The following is a 22,512-nucleotide window of genomic DNA, read 5'->3' as shown; positions in this document are numbered from 1 at the left end:
GCTTTGTCTTGAATAAGAAATAAATCTGTCTGTTTTCCCTAAGGGTACCCAACAGACGGTGGGGAGAGTAATTCTAAAGGTGCCTGAGTGGCTGAGGGAAGTCAGGCTGGGTGATTGAAAAACCAGAGAATTAAAACAAAATCAACCTGTTGTGAGAGCAAGGACTAGGGAAGGCGGGGTAAGCCTGATTGTGTCAACTCTGTTTTTCTTCTTATTTTTGCAAATAGATGAGGTAGGCTTGATTCTTGTTCCAGTGGATGAGCAATGAAGAAATACCTTTGCCCTATATTGTAGGCTGGCTAAAAGCTCCCCAAAATGCACAAGCCCTAATCCCAGGAACCTGTGAATATTATTTCCATGGCAAAGAGGACCTTGCAGACGTGATTAATTAAGTTAAGGCTGTGAGGGGAGAATATGCTGGATCACCCTGGTGGATCCAGTGCAATCACAACAGAGCTTCTAAGCAAGAGGGAGGCAGGACGCCCTTTGATGACACAGAGAGAAAGTGACCTGCTCACATGCTCAAGCCACACTTTTGGATTTAAAGGCTGAGGAAGGGGCTAGGAGTGAAGGATGCAGGCAGCCGCTGGAACTGGAAAGGGCCTGGTGCCTGATTCTCCATAGAACTTACAGAAGGAACTGGTCCTGATGACATTTGGACTTCAGCCCAAGGAAACTGATTTTGGACTTCTGACTCCTAGAACTGTAAGAGAAAATATTTCTGTTCTTGCAAGGTGCTAAGTTTTTGGTAATTTGTTACAGTGACAACAAAAAACAGTAATACCCTGGAAACAGTAACATTAAAAAGCATCTCATGGGTCTTTCCTGAAATGAAAGGACCAATAGTTGAGCTCTTCAGTAGAGCAGGGGTCCCCAAACTCAAGGCTAAACACTGGCATCTGCTGTCAGAGCAATAGTGGAAATAGACTAGAAATAAAGTGCATAATAAATATAATACACTTGAATCATCCCCAAGCCATCTACCCCTTTCCCCTCATCCCCCAGTGTATGGAAGGATTGTCTTCCGTGAAACTGGGTCCTGGTGCCAAGAAGGTTGGGGACCACTGCAGTAGAGCATTTAAGTCCTTCAGCACCTGACACCCGAGGCAACATGCCTAGTGACCCCTGCCTCCTACATTGTGGCAGGGTTTCAAAAAACCCTTCTATTTTATGTGTGTGTGATTGGAGAAGGAACTGGCAACCCACTCCAGTGTTCTTGCCTGGAGAATCCCAGGGACGGGGGATCCTGGTGGGCTGCCGTCTATGGGGTCGCACAGAGTCGGACACGACTGAAGTGACTTAGCAGCAGCAGCAGTGTGTGTGTGCACGCAAACACTCAGTCATGTCCAACTCTTTGTGATCTCATGGACTGTAGCCCATCGGGCTCCTCTGTCCTTGGGATTTTCCAGGCAAGAATACTGGAGTGGGTTGCCATTTCCTTCTCCAAGGGATCTTCCTGACCCAGGGATCGAACCCCTGTCTCTTGTATCTTTCAGGTTCTTTACCACTGTGCCACTGAGGAAGTTCTCTACTGTATTTAGGGGAAGAAGCACATTAATTTGCAATAAACATCCTTACACCAGCCAGTCACAGGCTCTACTCTCCAGATCTCAGCACCTAGTGGTAAAGCACATGTGTGGCAGGCTTCATAGTTTTTAAATGTCTTTAAATTTGCATCCTTAATCCAATCAAATTTTTCTCTCTGCATCTTGTCTGTCATTACGGCTTCATGGAAAGGGACAAGATAAATGTCATCTCAGATAGGAGATGGATGTGTCTATCAATCAGAAAGAATGCAAAGCCCTTGTCTTTTTGCCTGGGTGGGTGATTAGTAGTAAAATAAAAGCTGGGGTGGGGAAGCCAAGCAAAAGTAACTTGTGCCATGGTTTTCCCTGACTCAGGACTGATATAAGAGGTGGAGAGTTTAGCTAAGGAACCAGCAAAAAGCTGAAGGATTTCTGCTCCATGTCTTCTTCAGAACTCTGGGAAGAGAGGCCCTACAGGGGTGCCACTCCAGGAGGAGGAACTCATTGCCTCTTCAGAAGCTCCCTGAGTTTCCTGTGTTATAGAGTCTGCAGAAATGCCCCCAGGCCTTGGAAAGGGTGTGGTAGCTGCTGGTGTGGGCAGGCTTCACAGGAGAACATACTCTGACTCTCCCAGAACACTGATCACAGGGCCCCAGCAGGAAGTTCCACGCGAGGTACCAGGTGGGCTGAGCCCTCATCAGCTTAGAGGACAACAGCCCTCTGATGAGGATCAGGCTGAGAGGGGAGCGTTCGTGTGATTTTCACCCTGAAAGGAGACTTCCCTGGTGGGTGAGGAGCCACCGGGTGGACAAGGGCCACTTTCACTGTAGACACTGGCAGTGACTCGGGGCACTTCTGAAGGACCTTCATACAGATCTGAGACCCCTGATAGCTATTGGGCACCCAGATTCCTTCCTGGAGGGGAGAGGGGGAAGTGGCTGGAAGAGAAACTGCACATTTACCTGAAAATAATTATTTTAAATAGGAAGAAGGCTAATTAAAATGGCCAAATCTGAGATAGCTTTAATTGGCAATTGCACCTTTCCTGACTACCTACAAGGAAGGGTGCTCTTAAGAAAGATTGCATCAGTGTATGATGAAATAATTGGAGTAGAATGCAGTTCTGCCCTTAGTCTCAGTAAGAGCTGACCTCCATGCCTTAGAGCAGGGTTGCCAACCTTCTGGCACCAGGGACACTTTTCCATGGACAAAGTAGAGAGTATGGTTTAGGGAGAATTAAAGCATGTTACATTCATTGTGCACTTTATTTCTATTATTTACATCAGCTCCACCTCATCAAGCATTAGATCCTGGAGGGTGGGGCCCCCTGCCTTAGAGGACCCTTCTCTGGCCCCTTTCCAGCCTGTTCCTTCTCAGAAGCAAGGATGCCATGATTCCTCATCCACTCCTTATCTAAACTGTGCCTAGTTGTCAGAACCTTGGAATCCCCTGTCTTAAGAGCCCTGACAGAGAAGGCAATGGCACCCCACTCCAGTACTCTTGCCTGGAAAATCCCATGGACGGAGGAGCCTGGTAGGCTGCAGTCTATGGGGTCACTAAGAGTCAGACATGACTGAGCGACTTCTCTTTCATTTTTCACTTTCATGCATTGGAGAAGGAAATGGCAACCCACTCCAGTGTTCTTGCCTGGAGGATCCCAGGGACAGGGGAGCCTGGTGGTCTGTCGTCTATGGGGTCGCACAGAGTCAGACACAATTGAAGTGACTTAACAGCAGCAGCAAGAGCCCTGAACCAGCTTCAATAACTTACAGGAGCCTCTTCTCTGAGTCTGACCTGTGATCAGCATTTGCACTGACTCCATGTACACCCTAAATATGATGGGTGTACAAGGGTGGCCGATTTGTGAATTGAGCTTTGGAGTATTGACTGTAGCGCCCACTCACAAATGTTAGATGTTCCTTCTGGAGGTAGAATCCAGCTGGGAGTGAGAGGAGGACTGGCCAGAGACTCAGGCCTGGGCCCATGGTTCCTGAGCTGCCACATTCCAGCCTGAAACTCCAAGTCATCCCAGAATTTATATTGGAACTTCATGTTCCAAGTCATGAAGACATGTATTTTAATTAGAATAAAAATGATCTATTACAGGCTTGTAAATTTCAATGATAACATCTAACTCTTTAGACTTATGATCTGTGACCTCCTCTTATATTCCAGTGCTGGTCCCCACATATATAAGGGGCAACCTGGCATTGCATCATTAAATTAGTTGTTCTTGTTACACAGACATGGAACAGGTAGTCACAAATGTTATGAGCCTTATCAAAGAAGAGGTACAGGATCTTAGAATGTGTATAGCAAGGGCCAGAAGCCAGCACATCTGCTTATTCCTCTGCACAGATATAAGTTGTGCCAGGCCCCTGGTCAGACTCATGTCTTCACTGTGTACATTCTTCAAGCCTCTCCTCCATCCAGGAAGGCTCCTGGCTGCCCAGTGCCTGAGGGCCCAGAGTCCTGCCCTTGCAAGACCCTGAGTGGAATGAGCTTTTATTTCCATGTTTCTTTCACCTGTGTATCCCAGGCCTCTGTTACAGGGTCTGCCCTATAGAATACATTGTTCGAATGCTGTGTGAACTGAGCAGTAGCTGCCCCCTCCTTTTCGATGTACATATATCAAACTCTACCTGAACTGAAGTGGTTCACAATTTCAGAAGAGCAAGCTAATAGAGCTCTTCTATTTTTCTAGCATGTCACCCTCATTTCCTGGAAATCATGACCTCTTGAATCAAGTTTTTCCTACCTTTTCTTGTCAACGATTAGAGTTGGACTCTAGTTAGGAACAACTTTGGGAAAGTAATGGGTCCTTGGTGAAGGTGATGAACATGAGTAGATCTGAAGTAGTGAATTCCATCACTTATTTAGTCATTCCAGGTAGAATATTACCATTTCTTATCATAAGGCCAGCAACCCCTGCCCTCTTCATATCATAATTGAATAGAAGACAAACTTATCATGGCATGTCTCACTATCAGAGTTTAGAGGTGATGGGGGCAGAAAGTCTAGTCATTTAGTGGTAGTTAATAATCTTCTGATTTCAGTCATCATTAAAGCCTAAGAAGGCTGCCTAACCATCTCATATTGACAGCCGGTGTCCTCCAAAAATTAACTAGGAATCACACTGAGAATACATACAGATCCTTGCTTTATTTCTTTTGCTAAATTCTCAGATAATTTTACATTTCCTGCCAGGCCATTCCTTTTCATGATGATAGAATTGAAAAGAATCATGTACCATGGGAAAGCAATTAGTAACTCTTTTCCCCTCTTTGGTGATTTTTTTTTTTCTCCCAAGACTCAGGCTATGTCATGATTAAGAGAAAGATAAAGCTGAACTCAATTCTGTGCTCTATGCTCATTGCTAGACACTATGGATAAGAAAACCACACAGACATGTGGAGGATTCCAGGTCCTCTGACCACACCCACTCGCCAGGTGACTGTTGTCATCTGAGAACTTCTGTCTCCGTAACTCAGCTCACCCACCTGCTTCTCCATCATTCCTTTAATGACACTGCCCAACTGTTCCAGGCAGCCAGTCTGAGAGCTTTCTGTCCAAAGCTTAAGATAGCTAAATCTTAAACAACACACAATAAGATTGTTCTAAAGCTATTTGAGCTAATTTTACTTGGGAGTACAATTTTCCTCCAGTAAAGAGAGCCATATTTCAAGTTTAATTAATAAAATGTAATTAAGCATTGATTTGCTGTTCCTCTTAAAAGATTCATTTCGGGTAGAAATACATGACGGGGATGAACAATAGTAAATACCTCTTCCTTGCCTGATGAAAAGACCTTTCCCACTAGTACAGTACAATGCTTTCAATACTTAAAAACACCAAAAGAGACATCATTTCTCTAGATTGTGACCTTCAAGTGATGTGCTATGATCCAAAAGTTCAAGAACTCAGAGTTCGACTAAATAGCAGATGTCTGACAGGTCCAGTCTCTTCTTATTTCTTTCCCGCCTGTACCTTATACATCATTTCTATCCAAGACTGAAGTACCTGGTTTTCTCTTGTGTACCAGGATTTCCAATTGGTCATTGCCATTAGGGAAACTGCATTAATGTGCTGCTATTATCTGTGGATGTGCCTACCACTGCCGCTACAGTAGCGTCCTTGAAAGCTAGATTTATATGTACATGTATATTTCCTTGCACACACACACAATGCTTTTATAATTATTCATAATTCCTTATATTATATAACCAAGTGAGCAGATGGATGGATGAATAAATGACTCAATTTCAGTAACTTCTATTAGGGGAAATGGTGTCGGTAATAAAGGCCCAAAATTTGATAAGTATGTCTACTTACTGCCTCTGATTTAGTTTTCAAAAAAACTCTGACTTAAGGAGTTTATACATGCTTAATATTGCCCACAGAACTATATGTGCGTGTGTGTGCTCAGTCGTGTCTGACTCTTTGCGACCCCATGGGCTATAGCCTGCCAGGCTCCTCTGTCCTTTGGATTTCCCAGGCAAGAATACTGAAGCGGGTTGCCATTTTCTTATGCGGGAGAGCTTCCCCACCCTGGGATCATACCCATGTCTCCTGCATTGGCAGGCAAATTATTTATCACTGAACCACCAGGAAACCAATATAGTCGAATATAGACATTCATAAATCCATTTGTACTCTAATTTAGATAGCATGCTGAAATTAAAAATATCATTGAATGTTTATTGTATAGTTTTCAAATTTTAAACTTAAATGAAATTATAGAAAGTATTTTAAAATGTTTTATCATTGGAAAAACTCTTAATTTGTATATTTTTAGAGGTTTAGTTTTCAAATAGCAATATTTTTTCAAAGTGTTTAAAATTCCTCTTTATGTTATTCATTACATTTTCATCTTGGAAAATAAATTAGCATGGTAAAATCCCCTAAATTGACTCCAAATTAGTTGTCTCAGCATGAAATTCAAGTAAACATTTGCTTGTACCCTACTTGAGAAAAGATCTTGCACTGTATTCATCATTAATGGCTATAATATTCCCAACAAAGAAAATGCAGGTGATGTTGGCTTGATGTGCAGTGGATTTTGTTCCTAGGATATGGACAGAAACAGGAATAAAAACTATTCAAAATGAATGAATAGCCCCACCTGCTTCAGAGCAGATGTACAAATTGGGACATATTGTGTGTGCAGCCATTGTTATTTTAGCTAATTCCTTGGTCCTAAAGCATTAGATACATTTGGCTTTCACCACTTCATAAATAATAAATAAATAAATGGATGGATACATGGATAGATGATATTCAGATTGACTTGTTTTTTGTTGTGCTCCAGATAAAGAAATTCAGAATATAAGAGAAATGGACAACTGAAGGTCCTTACGTATACTTACCCTGTGCTAGACAAGTTTATATAAACAGTTCTTAACAACAATGTTCCTAAGTTGTGGTCTCTTTATTCCTTTTAATTTGGTAGATTTTAAAGAGCTGTAATAAAAGTGAGCCTAAACAATTTGTTCTTAGGATGCTAAACTCAGCAAATATCCATTAACACAAACCATTTCCAAAGACATCATGCCAAAGGCAGGTGGCCATTGGACAGGCTGGATCAGAACCACCTGGGACACTTAGAGACAAAAATATTTGTAGACTTCTTTCCCAGAGATGCTGTTTGAGTAGATCTGAAGTTATGCCATCAAATCTCTATATTCTCAAAGACATCCACGGTTAGAAATCAGATGAGAAGTGTAGTTGTTGACCAGGGGGACATGTCAATGTGTAAAGTCATTTTTGGTTTTCGAAACCAAGAGGGTACATGTGCTATTGGCATCTAATTGGCTAAGGCCAAGAATGCTGCTAAGTATCTTACTATGTGCAAGACAAACTTGTGTATCCACAAAATGAAATTATCCAATCTAAAATGTCACTGATGCCAAGTTTGAGACATGCTGGTCTAGAAAGTAAAGATATATCCTTTGAGTCTATAATTAGGGTAAATCAAAGAGGCACAAAATATCATTTGTTCATAACTGAATACAATATCATTAGTCTAAAGACTCAAAAATTAAGCAAAATCGAAAAAATGTTTTACCTTGAAATAAGTTCATGGTATGACTGCAGACAATTCCAGTTGAAAAAGTATGTGAGGAGCATTGAAGAGTTATCTGCAATTGGTAGGATATCTGTAATGGGGATTATCTGGAGACATTATGCCTGTACTTGAAAAAAAGATTAAAAAATTTAACTGATCCTGAAATGTTAGTAAGGGGAAGAAATGGTTTACTTGTAGAAAGGGAAATTTATTTTTAAATACTGACTGACAAACATAGGACCATTTAAACATAAGTGCTATTTAGCAAGTTAACAAAAATCAAATCTATGAAAGATGCAAATGATTTTTTTCATGGTTTGGTCCTTTTTCATCTTTGTATTTTCTGTTGTAGATTCTGTTTTCTAGTTGTATACCATCTCTAGAGATCAAATGCTCACAAGCAGGACATACAGAAAATTACTGAACAATTATTTTGGTTGCTGTCAGTGCAGGGTTTGGATTAATAATGAAACCAATTAAATTATCAAATACCTCCACTGGCAACAATAAACATTTAATTTCCAGAGAGAAATAAGGTTAGCTATGTTGAACACCTTTTGCAATCACTGTGATAACAAAATTTTTCAAACATTGGGGAATTCTGCTATTTCGTCCAAGAATCAGCAGCAGCTTGATTTAATTAAAATAGCAACAAAAGCATCCATTTTTTTTTTTTTAGCTGTCTCATGCATCTCTGATAATAACCAATCAGCAGAAATGATGGAATGCCTCAAGAGGATAAATGGCATGCCTCCCCTCATGCAAGAGTGTATAGTCCCATGTCGTGATGACTGCACCTTCACTGCTTGGTCCAAGTTTACACCCTGCTCCACGAATTGTGAAATAACTCGAAGTAGAAGGCGACAGCTCACAGGTAGGTTGTGCATTTTATTCTTTAGCTTCAAGCAGGTGATGCTGTCCTGAACCTGTTGAGGAGAATGTCCATTCCAGAAGGATGGGAAATTATATCATCTCTCCCTCTCCCCCCAACCCCCCTGCCATTATGTATCTCCTAAGCATATGATTGACACACAACATGTACTCAATTAATACTTGTGAAATAAATGAAAGATATGAACCATTCCAAAGCTATGAAGTTCCTCTATATATAGCTTTATAATTTTCATAGTGATGGCCGTATATCAACCAACTTCCTTAGAATAGTAAATGGCAGCGTTTCTGGTATTTTTCATGCCAGGATCTCAGCAAGCTTGAAAGAAGTACCTGATTTGTTAAAAGCATCAAAGACGGACCTTACCTATATCATTGTCTTTTGCCATTACATTATTGGTGGGTTCAGTTGCTCAACCGTGTCCTACTCTTTGTGACCCCATGAACTGCAGCATGCCAGGTTTCCCTGTCCTTCACTATTTCCCAGAGTTTGCTCAAATAAATGTCCACTGAGTCAGTGACGCCATCCAACCATCTCATCCTCTGTTGTGCCCTTCTCCCACTGCCTTCAATCTTTCCCAGTATCAGGGTCTTTACCATTACCTTATAAGTAACTTGATATTTTAAAACTTTAGTAGTGGAAGGAAAAAATTGATTATATACATAGATTCTGCTTTTGTGTGTGTGTGCTATGTTGCTTCAGTCATGTACAACTCTTTGTGGCCCTATGGAGTATAGCCCACCAGGCTCCTCTTTCCAAGGAATTCTCCAGGCAACAATATGGGAGTGGGTTGCCATGCCGTTCTTCACAGGATCTTCCTGACCCAGAGATCAAACCAACATTTCTTGTGTCTTCTGAAATGGCAGGCAGATTCTTTACCACTAGCACCGCCTGGTCAACAAGAGACTATTGGATCCCACCATAAAAAGATACCCAATATCCAAGAGCAAAGAAGAAGCCCCAGCAAAATGGTGGGAGGGGCAAAATCACATTTAGAATCAAATTCTATACCCACCAGAGATGCTTGGAGGGCTCAAATAAACCTTGTGTGTACCAGGACCCAGAGACGCCACAGAGACTGAGCCAGAACTGTGTTGAGTATCTCCTGCGGAGGTGCAAGTCAGCAGTGGCCTGCTGCAGGGGCAGGAGCTCTGAGTGTAGCAGACTTGGGTTTGGCATAAGCCCACTTGGAAGAGGTCACCATCAACCCCACCATAGAAGTGCCAGAACTTACACAGGACTGGGGAAACAGACTCTTGGAGGGCACAAACCAAACCTTGTGTCATTACCTCCACCGTAGTTTGGCCTCAGGTCAAACAACAGGGAAGGAACACAGCCCTGCCCATCAACAGAAAATTGGATTACAGATTTACTGAGCATGGCCCCGCCCATCAGAAAAAGACCCAGTTTCCCCTTCAGTCAGTCTCTCCCATCAGGAAGCTTCCATAACCCTCCTATCCCTATCCATCAGAAGGCAGACAGACAGAAAACCACAATCACAAAAAACTAACCAAACTGATCACATGGACCACAGCCTTGTCGAACTCAATAAAACTATGAGCCATGCTGTGTAGGGCCACCCGAGACAGATAGGTCATGGTGGAGAATTCTGACAAAATATGGTTCGTTGGAGAAGGGAATGGCAAACAACTTCAGTATTCTTGCCTTAAGAACTCCATGAACAGTATGAAAAGGCAAAAAGATAGGACACTGAAAGAGGAACTCCCCAGGTCAGTAGGTGCCCAATATGCTACTGGAGATCAGTGGAGAAATAACTCCAGAAAGAATGACGGGATGGAGCCAAAGCAAAAACAACACCCAGTTGTGGATATGACTGGTAATGTAAGTAAAGTCTGATGGGGTAAAGAGGAATATTGACTAGGAACCTGTAATGTTAGGTCCATAAATCAAGGCAAATTGGAAGTGGTCAAACAGGAGATGGCAAGAGTGAACATTGACATTTTATGCATCAGTGAACTAAAATGGACTGGAAAGGGTGAATTTAACTCAGATGACAATTATATCTACTACTGTGGGCAAGAATCCTTCAGAAGAAATGGAGTAGCCATCATAGTCAACAAAAGAGTCCAAAATGCAATACTTGGATGCACTCTCAAAAACGACAGAATGATCTCTGTTAATTTCCAAGGCAAACCATTCAATATCACAGTAATCCAAGCCTATGCCCCGACCAGTAATGCTGAAGAAGCTGAAGTTGAATGGTTCTATGAAGACCTATAAGACCTTTTAGAACTAACACCCAAAAAAGATGTCCTTTTCATTATAGGGAATTGGAAAATGCAAAAGTAGGAAGTCAAGTGATACCTGAAGTAATAGTCAAATTTGTCCTTGGAGTACAAAAGGAAGCAGGGCAAAGGCTAATAGAGTTTTGCCAAGAGAACACACTTAGAGCAAGCACCCTCGTCCATTAGCACAAGAGAAGGACTCTACACCTGGACATCACCAGATGGTCAATACTGAAATCAGATTGATTATATTCTTTGCAGCCAAAGATGAAGAAGCTCTATACAAGTTAGCAAAAAACAAGACCAGGAGCTGACTGTAGCTCAGATCATGAACTCCTTATTGTCAAATTCAGACTTAAATTGAAGAAGGTAGGGAGAGTCACCAGACCATTCAGGTATGACCTAAATCAAATCCCTTATGATTATACAGTGGAAGTGACAAACAGATTCAAAGGGCCTATATCTGATAGAGTGCCTAAAGAACTATGGATGGACGTTTGTAACATTGTACAGGAGATGGTGATCAAAACCATCCCCAATAAAAAGATATATGAAAAGGCAAAATGGTTGTTTGAGGAGGTCTTACAAATAGCTGTGAAAAGAAGAGAAGCTAAAGGCAAAGGAGAAAAGGAAAGATATACCCATTTGAATGCAGAGTTCCAAAGAATAGCAAGGAGAGATAAGAAAGCCTTCCTCTGTGATCAATGCAAAGAAATCAAGCAAAAAAAATAGAATGGAAAAGACTTGAGATCTCTTCAAGAAAATTAGAGATACCAAGGGAAGATTTCACACAAAGATGGGCACAATAAAGGACAGACATGGTGTAGACCTAACAGAAGCAGAAGATATTAAGAAGAGGTGGAAGAATACACAGAAGAACGGTACAAAAAAGATCTTCATGACCCAGATAACCATGATGGTATGATCACTCACCTAGAGCCAGATATCCTTGAATGCAAAGGCAAGTCAATACGAACAAAGCCAGTGGAGGTGATGGAATTCCAGTTGAGCTATTTCAAATCCTAAAAGATGATGCTGTGAAAGTGCTGCACTCTATATGCCAGCAAATTTGGAGAACTCAGCAGTGGCCACAGGACTGGAAAAGGTCAGTTTTCATTCCAATCCCAAAGAAAGCCAAGGCCAAAAAAGTTCAAATTACCACACACTTGTACTCATCTGATACACTAGCAAAGTAATGCTCAAAATTCTCCAAGCCAGGCTTTAACAGTACGTGAACCATGAATTTCCAGATGTTCAAGCTGGATTTAGAAAATTCAGAGGAACCAGAGACCAAATCATCATCATCTGTTGGATCATCAAAAAAAAAAAAAAAAACAAGAGAGTTCCAGAAATAAAAAAATCTACTTTTGCTTAATGACTATGCCAAAGCCTTTGACTGTATAGATCACAACAAAATGTGGAAAATTCTGAAAGAGATGGGAATACCAGACCACCTGACCTGCTTCCTGAAAAATTGGTATGCAGATCAAGAAGCAACATTTAGAACTGGGCATGGAACAACAGACTGGTTCCAAATCGGGAAAGGAGTGTGTTAAAGCTGCATATTGTCACCCGGCTTATTTAAGTTATATGCAGAGTACTTCATACAAAATGCCTGGTTGGATGAAGCACAAGCTGGAATCAAGATTGCCGGGAGAAATATCAATAACCTCAGATATGCAGATGACACCACTCTTATGGCAGAAATTGAAGAACTAAAGAGCCTCTTGATAAAAAGTGAAAAAAGAGAGTGAAAAAGTTGGCTTTAAACTCAACATTCAGAAAACTAAGATCATGGCATCCAGTCCAATCATTTCATGGCAAATAGATGGAGAAACAATGGAAATGGTGACAGACTTTATTTTCTTGGGCCCCAAAATCACTGCAGATGGTGACTGCAGCCATGACATTAAAAGACACTTGCTACTTGTGGAAGCAAAGCTATGACCAACCTAGATGGCATATTAAAAAGCAGAGACATTACTTTGCCAACAAAGGTCCATCTAGTCAAGGCTATGGTTTTTCCAATAATCATATATGGATGTGAGAACCGCACTATAAAGAAAGCTGAGCACTGAAGAATTGATGCTTTTGAACTGTGGAATTGGAGAAGACTCTTGAGAGTCCCTTGGACTGCGTGGAGATCCAACTAGTCTATCCTAAAGAAATCAGTCCTAAATATTCATTGGAAGGACTGATGTTGAAGCTGAAACTCCCATTACTTTGGCCACTTGATGCGAAGAACTTGACTCACTAGAAAAGACCCTGACGCTAGGAAAGATTGAGTACAGGAGGAGTCAGGGATGACCGAGGATGAGATGGCTGGATGGCATCACTAACTCGATGTTTGAGTAAGTTTGAGTAAGCTCTGAGAGTTGGTGATGGACATGGAAACCTGGCATGCTGCAGTCCATGGGGTCAGAAAGAGTCGGACATGACTGAGTGACTGAACTGAACTGAGTACCATCTGGGAAGCCCACATATAGAAACATACATACGCACATACATAGATTCTGCTTTTGTGGTATATGCTTATTATTGGTTCAATTTACTTCTTTGAAATTTAATGAAAACTAAAGTCATAAGTAGTTTAACCAAAGCCTTAGAGCAGTTTTTGCGATAATATATAAATAATTGACATTGTAATATATCTAACTTCTTATCTAGATAAATATTCCAGAACTTCTCTTCATTGTAGGTTTTTTCATATAGGCAGAAAAAAAAGCTTAATTCAGGAAATGAGAACCAAGAAGAATACCAGAATAATAATTAGGTTAATAATATTGGTATTGACATTGAAGAATTAAGCAGAGATGACCATTTGTTCTCATGAGCAACTCAAGTGCTAATTCCCTTGGGTTCAAGACTCCCCTTTGTTTGGATGCATTAGATACATGATTATTTTACATTTAACTTGCTCTAATGGATTGACGAAATCCATGAGAGTCCTTAATAGTATTTCTGCATGCAGATCAGGAACCCATCTGTAAGCAAGGTGAAACATGCAGTCACAAAGAGAAACATTAAATTACATGTTATACTTTGATATTTTGTCTATAATAAGTGCTCATATATAAATTTATGCAGCATAAAACATATCTCCTGCTTCTAAGATAAAACAGATTTTTTATTCTTTAACAATATCAGTTCAGTTCAGTTGCTCAGTCGTGTCTGACTCTTCGCGACCCCATGAATCGCAGCACGCCAGGCCTCCCTGTCCATCACCAACTCCCGGAGTTCACTCAGACTCATGTCCATCGAGTCAGTGATGCCATCCAGCCATCTCATCCTCTGTCATCCCCTTCTCCTCTTGCCCCCAATCCCTCCCAGCATCAGAGTCTTCCAGTGAGTCAACTCTTCACATGAGGTGGCTAAAGTACTGGAGTTTCAGCTTTAGCATCATTCCTTCCAAAGAAATGCCAGGGCTGATCTCCTTCAGAAAGGACTGGTTGGATCTCCTTGCAGTCCAAGGGACTCTCAAGAGTCTTCTCCAACATCACAGTTCAAAAGCATCAATTCTTCGGCGCTCAGCTTTCCTCACAGTCCAACTCTCACATCCATACATGACCACTATATAGTGGGGTAGAATATATGTGGCAGGAATAATTCCATGTTAAGGGACAGTTTAATGGAACTTGGTTTGCATGTTCATGTGTCATGTTTCAGAAGCCATTATCTTAACAGCTCTGTCCATATATTTGAGATGAGAGAGAATTTCCTTGGAGGAAAGAAAATTTTTAATTCGTGGCCAATTTTTTCTTCCTTTTGAAGGTTTGTTAATGATAATTTGTCAGTAAATTGAGAATGAAATAATTGAAAATCCTAGGACATTTATTTATTTTACAGCCAGTAAGTTTGTGTTATCAATTATTATAACTTTAATGACTTTTATTTAACATATACTTTTAAGGTAAATCTTGAAAAACCATTATACTCTATCCTAAAAATTACACACACACCAAAAAACACACACACACACACACAAAAACAAAAAAAACCCCACCTAGACTTCATTTTCTAAATCATTAAATGCTAAGGTTTTGTCTAGCTAATTGATCTTTGTATGTCTGAGTACCTAGATGACCTAAACAACTGGCCGATTTCATGAAATACATGAACTGTTTAAAAAAAATCAGTCAAATGGATTACATAGTAGTGTCAACTGAAAGAAAAATGCACAATGTGAGAGTTAAGAGAGTATTCATGGCCTTAACTGGGGACTACAGCCCTGGAGACAGCCTCTCAAGTAGCTCTGAGAAACTGCTCTAAGGAGGTAGAGGAGTAGGCTAGTTTATATGTGATTTTGTTTCTGTTATAGAATTCTATACAGCATACCTCTTGGTGAAAACTACTAGTTACAGTGAATAGAAGTCTCAAGTTTATGATCATAGTGTTCTGGAAATATGCAAGAAGTGAAGTTTATTAAAATTCTTCCTGAAATACATGTAACTATCTATGGCTCTGTTTATCCAAAGCACATAGTCTCTCTTTATTTTCTTTAGCATCCTCTGTTGAAAGCATAGAGTGTACTGAGTCAGTCAAGGAGTATAGTGGATTAATCTTTGCGGACTTGGGTGGAGAGTGGGATCATCTTTGCTCTTGTTCTGCTTGAGTGCCCCCCTTTTGGTCATAAATTCAAAGTTGGGGAGGCATTTCATGTCCCATAGCCCTAGGAATGTTCATTCCTATGTCAAGGTCAGATTTCATTGATAAACAATCCAATGTGCTATGACTAGGTCCTTCTAATGGTAACCATAAATAGCTCTGGACTACCTGTCTTACTAGTCTGTATGGTCCAGGAAATGATTCTCCCTTGTTGTTTCTTCTTACATCTACTATAGCACTACTATAATCATTTTAATTCTATATAGAACTGAATATTCAGTCAGTCATTTCAAGGCTCTTAGTAATCATTACTTTCATCAGAGACTCAGCAGAATAAGCAGAATATATGTTACATTACCAGAAGTAATAATAAGGTCATAATGGGGATTCATGCACTGAACGGCCAGCATCAAACCAGTTCTTAAGAGATCACCAAGACTAGGGAACAGACTGTTTAAGGCAGAAATCTGATTTTCTTTTTTGTTGTTTTTAATGTGGGTGATTAAATGTGTTCTATTAACAAGTCCAATTAAGTCATTACTCTTAAGTGACTCTTGCCATATAAATCCAGTCCATAGCTGAGGAAAGGCTCCTCCTGATAAGTGGGAAGTTATGGTTTTCCAGTGAAATTTAGCTTATTGTTCTGATTGAGCTTGAATAACTTTGATAGAAAATTCATATTTATGTTAAAATTTTCAAAGGGACCATCCAATCAGAGTGTTAGAAATCTACCAAGGTGAACCAGAAGTATTGGACGTAGATAATTGACCGTAGATCAAAACATTAGATTTTTAAAATTTTTCATAGGATTGTGCCTGTGTTAGAAAAACATTTGATTCCTATGTAGAAGTCCCAAGAAATCAAGATCTGCTCTGGTACTTTGGAATAAATATCTGCTTCTGATGCCCTCATCTTCTCTTCCTATTGTGGATGCTGTTTTTTCTTCTGTTTGAGCATTTGTGCGAAGGTGAGTTTGAGGTTAGCAATCCTCTCTACAGACAAGTCTGGTTCAGGGAACTTTTTCAAGTGGAAAGTATGAATCTAAGAGTCAATTCCCTTTAGTTTTGTTGTGCATAAACAAGCTAAGAGTAGCTAATAAGGGTCTTTCCATCTAGGCGGGAGAGAGTCCTTTAAATGATGTATGTTTTTCCAGTATATATTCTCTGGAATGTACTTCATGGGGTATCTGATCCTTATCCAAAGACAGATTACTGTGATAAACTTCAGAAACAAGCTTGAAATGTCCTTTTAACAATTCATTTAAACTTTTGTGACACTATAATATATGAACAGGAGCCATTTAGGACTATAAAGGTATATTACTGAAATTTTTTTTTCTATAAAATTATCCTCATTTCCACCAAATACAGCCAAACTAAGACTAATTTAGTAAGTCTGGTTTCAATAAACTTGGCCTGATTATTTATATAAGTGTACCAAGAATAGCAATTGTTTATGTAGGCTCTTTAAATTTGGTTGCATTTTTTTTTTAAACTTATAAACAGTCCCAGACTAAAGTTTATAAGACTTCTCAAAGCCAGTAAAATTATGCCTAGGACTTGCCATCAGATTTACCTATGATATCTATAGATTTGGGTGAATTCCTCTCTTCTCAAGTCCCCCAGATAGCTTGAGAGTCCTTTCTTATTCACCTGATAAGGTTGCTGAAAGAAAAGAAAGTGTTGCTCAGTCAGATCCAACTCTGTGACCCCATGGACTGTAGCCCACTGGGCTCTTCCATCCATGGGATTCCAAGAATACTGAAGTGGGTTGCCATTTCCTTCTCCAGGAGATCTTCCCAACTCAGGGATTGAAAGCAGATCTCCTGCATTGCAGACCAACACTTTACCTTCTGAGCCACCAACCAAGGTTGCCAAGAACCCTGAAAATAAAGGAGTAGGCTGTCACTCTGAGGGGTTTCATGGCTTCATAAAGTCTTTCTTGGGGTTTCCCACGTGGCTCAGTGGTAAAGAATTCGCCTGCGACAAAGCTAGAGGCTCAGGAGACACAGACTGGATCACTGAGTCAGGAAGATCCCTTGGAGGAGAAAATGGCAACCCACTCCAGTATTCTTGCCAGGATAATCCCATAGACAGAGGAGCCTAGCACACTACAGTCCATTGGATCGTTAAAAGTCGGGTATGGACATGAGCACAATTGAGCAACAGAGCAAGCACACATGCACAAAGTTTGTATTAGTTTTTTAAAGCTGACTGGTTATATCTGATTCTATGTTTATTCAGAAACACAACATTCCAGTCAAAGCTATGATAACATAACCAATGTTTCCATTGTGCCCTGTTAAAAGGAGAACAGATTTTTATTGAACTTATGCAAATAACTTTATTTCCATGAAAATAAGAATAAAAAGTATCCAATTCTGAAGGGATCAGGTAGGAAAAAAAAGATAAATGTTTCACTTCTACTTACAAAGGTATAATTTATCAAATGATTGTTAGTCATTGTACAAGAAATATTTCCTTATATCTAGAAAAATAAAGCTAAGCAGTTATATTTTAGACAAAAAGTCTAAAGAGAAAAAATAGTCTAAAAAATTATAACCCTATCATCAGTTCATTCAGTCCTAGGCAATTAATTTTGTTGCTTTCCTGTTAACAATTTTATGAACAATCAGTTTGTTCATTAGAATTCTTTAATTTCTTACCCAGTTCTGTAGTATAATCTGAAAGTTGTCAAAAACCTGTAATTGTCTGTAAAGCAATTATCCTTCACTAAAAAATAAATAAATTAAAAAAAAACCCTGTAATTGTCCCCAAAAAAGCCCTTTCTATGAATCTTCTTGAAGATGAAGAATTTTAATAAAAGTAATAGAATAAAATAACTATAAATGACAAAAGACTTTTAAAATGGCACCTTTAAGGATCTGATTACTATTGACAAAGAAATTTGGTTATTTCTATTACATTTTAAGATAATTTGGACTATAAATGATAACATAGGACAACTAAATTTTAGCAATTTCATATAAACTCTAGAATATTTACATTAACAATATTTATTCATACAATATTACCTAAGATTCATCATCATTCATTTAACAATGTTAATCATATAATTTAATATATCAAGTAAACCTAAATAATTTAATAACTTTCTCTGTTTTTTTTTTTTTTTTTTTTTTTCTGGGGCTCTCTGAGAAATGCCAACATTAGCAAGAGGTCATAACAGAGAGATTCAAATTCTAGTTTTGCAAAAGTTTATTTTTAATATTAGAATTCTTTCAACCAATTAAGTTCATGTTAATCTTAGCCAGCCCTGACCGTACATCAAATTCTTTCTCAAGATTTCTTTTCCATAAGCCTATAATTTGCCTTTTTTGTTTTAGATTTTATCCTTTGAGTTCCCTTTTTTCTTTTTCTCTTAGACTCTCTTTTGAAAATAATTACTTTGTTTTCCCTTAATAGAATGCATTTCCTTTCTATTTACCCTTTTAAAAGTTTTTTGCATATGAAAACATTTTCTTTATTTTAGTGGTTCTAATTTCATATATTAATCATAATTTTCAAACCTTAAGAACTCCATCTTTAGTGAAAACCAAGAGAAAACAGTTGTGAACTATCACATTAGCATGCCTGATTGTCAAACTTATGAACATATTTCGTTACCTCTAGAAACACACATTTTTCCACAATGTAATTTTTTCTCCAGTGTGGTACAAGTCATGTACCTAGTGAACCAAACATCTTTATTTTTTTTTGTAAGAATATGAAATTTGAGATTTTAATTGCTAAGCAAGTATAAATTTTCCTGTATTTTATTTGGAAATAATCTAGACAGTCGATCAATCCCTATCATTTAACTTGCTGCTGCTTCTAAGTCACTTCCGTCGTGTCCGACTCTGTGTGACCCCGTAGACGGCGTAGACCCCCATAGATGGCAGCCCACCAGGCTCCCCCATCCCTGGGATTCTCCAGGCAAGAACACTGGAGTGGGTTGCCATTTCCTTCTCCAATGCATGAAAGTGAAAAGTGAAAGGGAAGTCGCTCAGTCGTGTCCGACTCTTTGCGACCCCATAGACTGCAGCCTACCGGGCTCCTCCGTCCATGGGATTTTCCAGGCAAGAGTACTGGAGTGGGGTGCCATCACCTTCTCCGATCATTTAACTTAGTAAAACTAAAGTTTCAAGTTACCAGAAGATCTAGAGAAACTATTTTTAAGTAGAAATAGAGTAAGACATAAACGTTCTTAGCATTCACCTAAAAATCATGCTTGCATTGAAATTTCTTTATGAAAATATCATTTTTCTTGCTGACAAATTTTGTTAGTTGCCGGGAGCCGGCATATTGCATATTGAGTGCATATTGAATATTGAGTGCAGCACTTTCCACAGCATCATCTTTCAGGATCTGGAATAGCTCAACTGGAATCCTATCACTGCCGAGAGCCAGCGTGAGGCACTCCGCCCATGACAAAGGTCATGAGGAAGGAGGCTCGGCATACGCAAAGGCGGGATCGAGCCTCAGGAGTCCCCCTGGAAATTCTCGAGCATCTACCCCCAAAACCAGAGTCTGCCTACTTTCTGCTTTGTGCTTTCACCTACACCTCTGACTTTACGGGGGGCTGTCTCCCACTACCTCTCTCTGAAAAAAGAGTTAGCTTACAGCTCCAGTTAATAATTCTTGGATGTGACAGTGTTTCAACCTACAAACTCCTTTGGAAATCCTCTAGCCTGCCTGAATGGGTTTTTCCGGCCACATGTGATTGTTCAGAGCCTCCCAACTGTGAGAGGCAGGAGATGTTCTAAACTGCCTAAACACAGATTCCTTTGAGTAGTTAAAAGATTGATTAGAAAATGTATTGGTGAAGGGTTTTTCACTTGTTGGGCCAATGTTTGCTGCTAAGTCTCCATACTCCTTACCTACTGTGTCCTTGGCAGTGTATTGATTGATATAATGGGTGTATAGAAATGTAAAATGCCGCTTTGTCCAATGCTTTTTGGAAGGCTGGCGCCTGACTTTGGAATAATCACCTTTAGAGAAAGATAAGTTTCTTAAAATGTTAACAGGCCTCCGGGCCAGAAGTTGATGTCAATCACCTGAACTTTTGCATATGATAAGTTTGCAGGAAGAAAGCCTGGCTTGCTGCATGACTCTACCCCTTCCCCCATTATCCTCTATGCATACCTTAAGGTATAAAAACTACTTTGGAAAATAAAGTGCAGGCCTTGTTCACTGAAACTTGGTCTCCCCATGTCATTCTTCCCTTTAACTTCCGGCTGAGCGTCCATCTGGAGCGCGGATGTCCTCTGCGACCATTTATTTGCCTGGGCTTCTAAGACCCACTCGAGAAGGTGTCTAAGGTGGGGCACCTTCCGCTATTCGAGAGGGCGCCTGCGGCCTCCGTGGTCAGAGCTAACCTGGTGTCACGGGTTATATTGATTTTCCGCGTAAACCAAGCCACTCAGCTTCTTTTCTCCACTGAATTTTCCTACTGAGCTATCCTTATTTCAGCCGCTTTTCTCCACTGAATTTCCTCACTGAGCTATCCTTATTCTATTACTCTTTGTATCCTTAATTAAAGTGTAATTAAGCAGTTATTCCCTGACCCTCGCCTAGCCGTCTCTCCTTCGAATACCCTGGATCAGCCGGGGCTGGTCCCCGGCAGTTAGTGATAACATGATCTTTTTTGACATTCAGTAAACAGATACAATAACATTTTCACATGTAATGTTGTCATGCTGTTGGTTTTTTAGTTAAACCAATAAGCTTGTTTCTATTGGGTAATGATTAATCCTCAATCATGGGATCTAAAAAAAATTGGGTTAATTTGTATTTCTGAGAATTTCTTGAAGCACTTCATTATATTTAAGCCAATTAAATAGGTCTCTCTTACAGTTTAATTTTTATAAAACATTACCAAAGGTAGAAACATATAATATATATAATATATAATACAGACATATAATCAGAGATCTCACAGCTTCGTTTTAAAACTTAAGACATGAATCTGGTATTACAATATAAAACTCACTAGTTTATAAAAACTGTTGCAATGAGTTTATTCTTGGAGTTTACTCGTGGATAAAAGCTACCCCCCCCCTTTTTTTTTCAATCTCAGAAATTAGAGATGGTCTAGATAAGAGTTTCTGAGAAGACCTGGTAGAACATTTACATCTCAAAGACTCAGAGAGATCATTGTAAGCTCTTCCTAGAAGGACTTTTGTTCCCTTAGGGTAAGAATTTTGAAAGAATATTATACAAAGCCAGCTTTTTCTCTAACTGCATATGTAAAAGCCACTGTTGGAATGTCAGGAGAGTCCCATCATGACCTTTTTCAGGATGAAGTTTTCTTAATTTCCAAATTAAGTTTTCTTAATTTCCAACCTACTTGCAAGTATAAGCTCATATATATATATATATATATATATATATATATATGTGTGAATATATACCTGGCAGGATATGAGTCAAAGGTTTATCTGACACCACTTTCTTCTGCTTTGAAGCCTTTGTTTCCATTTTCAATGTCAGTTTGTCAGAATGAAAGACTGCAGGGTGGGCTGGTATGCTGTTGGGCTTAACACCTCTAGGAAGAACCCTGGATTCATCTCAGCTCTTTCACATGTCTGTTTCTCCCTCTGGCTGTATGAAATTTCCATGGATATTTGGAACACTGGATGACAAATATTGTTTGTGTCCCCAAAGCCAATGTCTTTGAATTAATGAGTGGGTCTCCTTATGGGACCATTGCATGGTGTGAGGGCTTGCCCTTGCCACTGTCATAAGTTTCCCAGTTGACTAAGAAAGCTGTAACTGGTTGGGAAAAGCTGTGTCCCTTATCTTTGGAGCTGAAAGTGCTCACATGGTAACTTATTCAGACAAACTCTGCTTAAAGTATCCAAGAAAAGATGCCAATCAAGCCTCCTATGTAATCATCCAGTCCAAACTACTCTGTGTGTTTCAACTGAGCAAGCTCCCAACCTCTCTCAACTGGAGTAACCCACTCAGTGGCTTTTAACTGAGAAAAGTCTTCCCATTGTCTTTCATCCAGGTAACCTAGTTACCTCTTCTTGAATATAAGTTGAAGGAAAACTTACTCTTCATGGCAAGGAGTTTAACAATCACCAAAAAAACAAAACAAAACAAAAAAAAACCTTAAGAACTGTGAACCAACACAGGAGATCCAAGACCTAGGAGAGACTTACCCAGTTGTCTAGAC

The 22,512-nt window shown here is 39.7% G+C and overlaps 1 protein-coding gene across 1 annotated transcript in view; it reads left to right on the top strand.

The window, feature by feature from the left end:
• The window catches only part of THSD7B (thrombospondin type 1 domain containing 7B), a 1,243,680-nt gene that overhangs the window by 918,147 nt on the left and 303,021 nt on the right, over positions 1-22,512 (top strand). The window contains exon 15 of the mRNA XM_055572703.1: positions 8,270-8,464. Coding sequence (XP_055428678.1) covers positions 8,270-8,464 — 195 coding nt within the window. The remainder of the gene's footprint in view (positions 1-8,269; positions 8,465-22,512) is intronic.

The sequence above is a fragment of the Bubalus kerabau genome, chromosome 3 (genome assembly GCF_029407905.1).
Source record: "Bubalus kerabau isolate K-KA32 ecotype Philippines breed swamp buffalo chromosome 3, PCC_UOA_SB_1v2, whole genome shotgun sequence".
NCBI lineage: Eukaryota > Metazoa > Chordata > Mammalia > Artiodactyla > Bovidae > Bubalus > Bubalus kerabau.
Note: the sequence above shows the minus strand (reverse complement) of the source record. Positions and strands in the feature narration are given on the sequence as shown.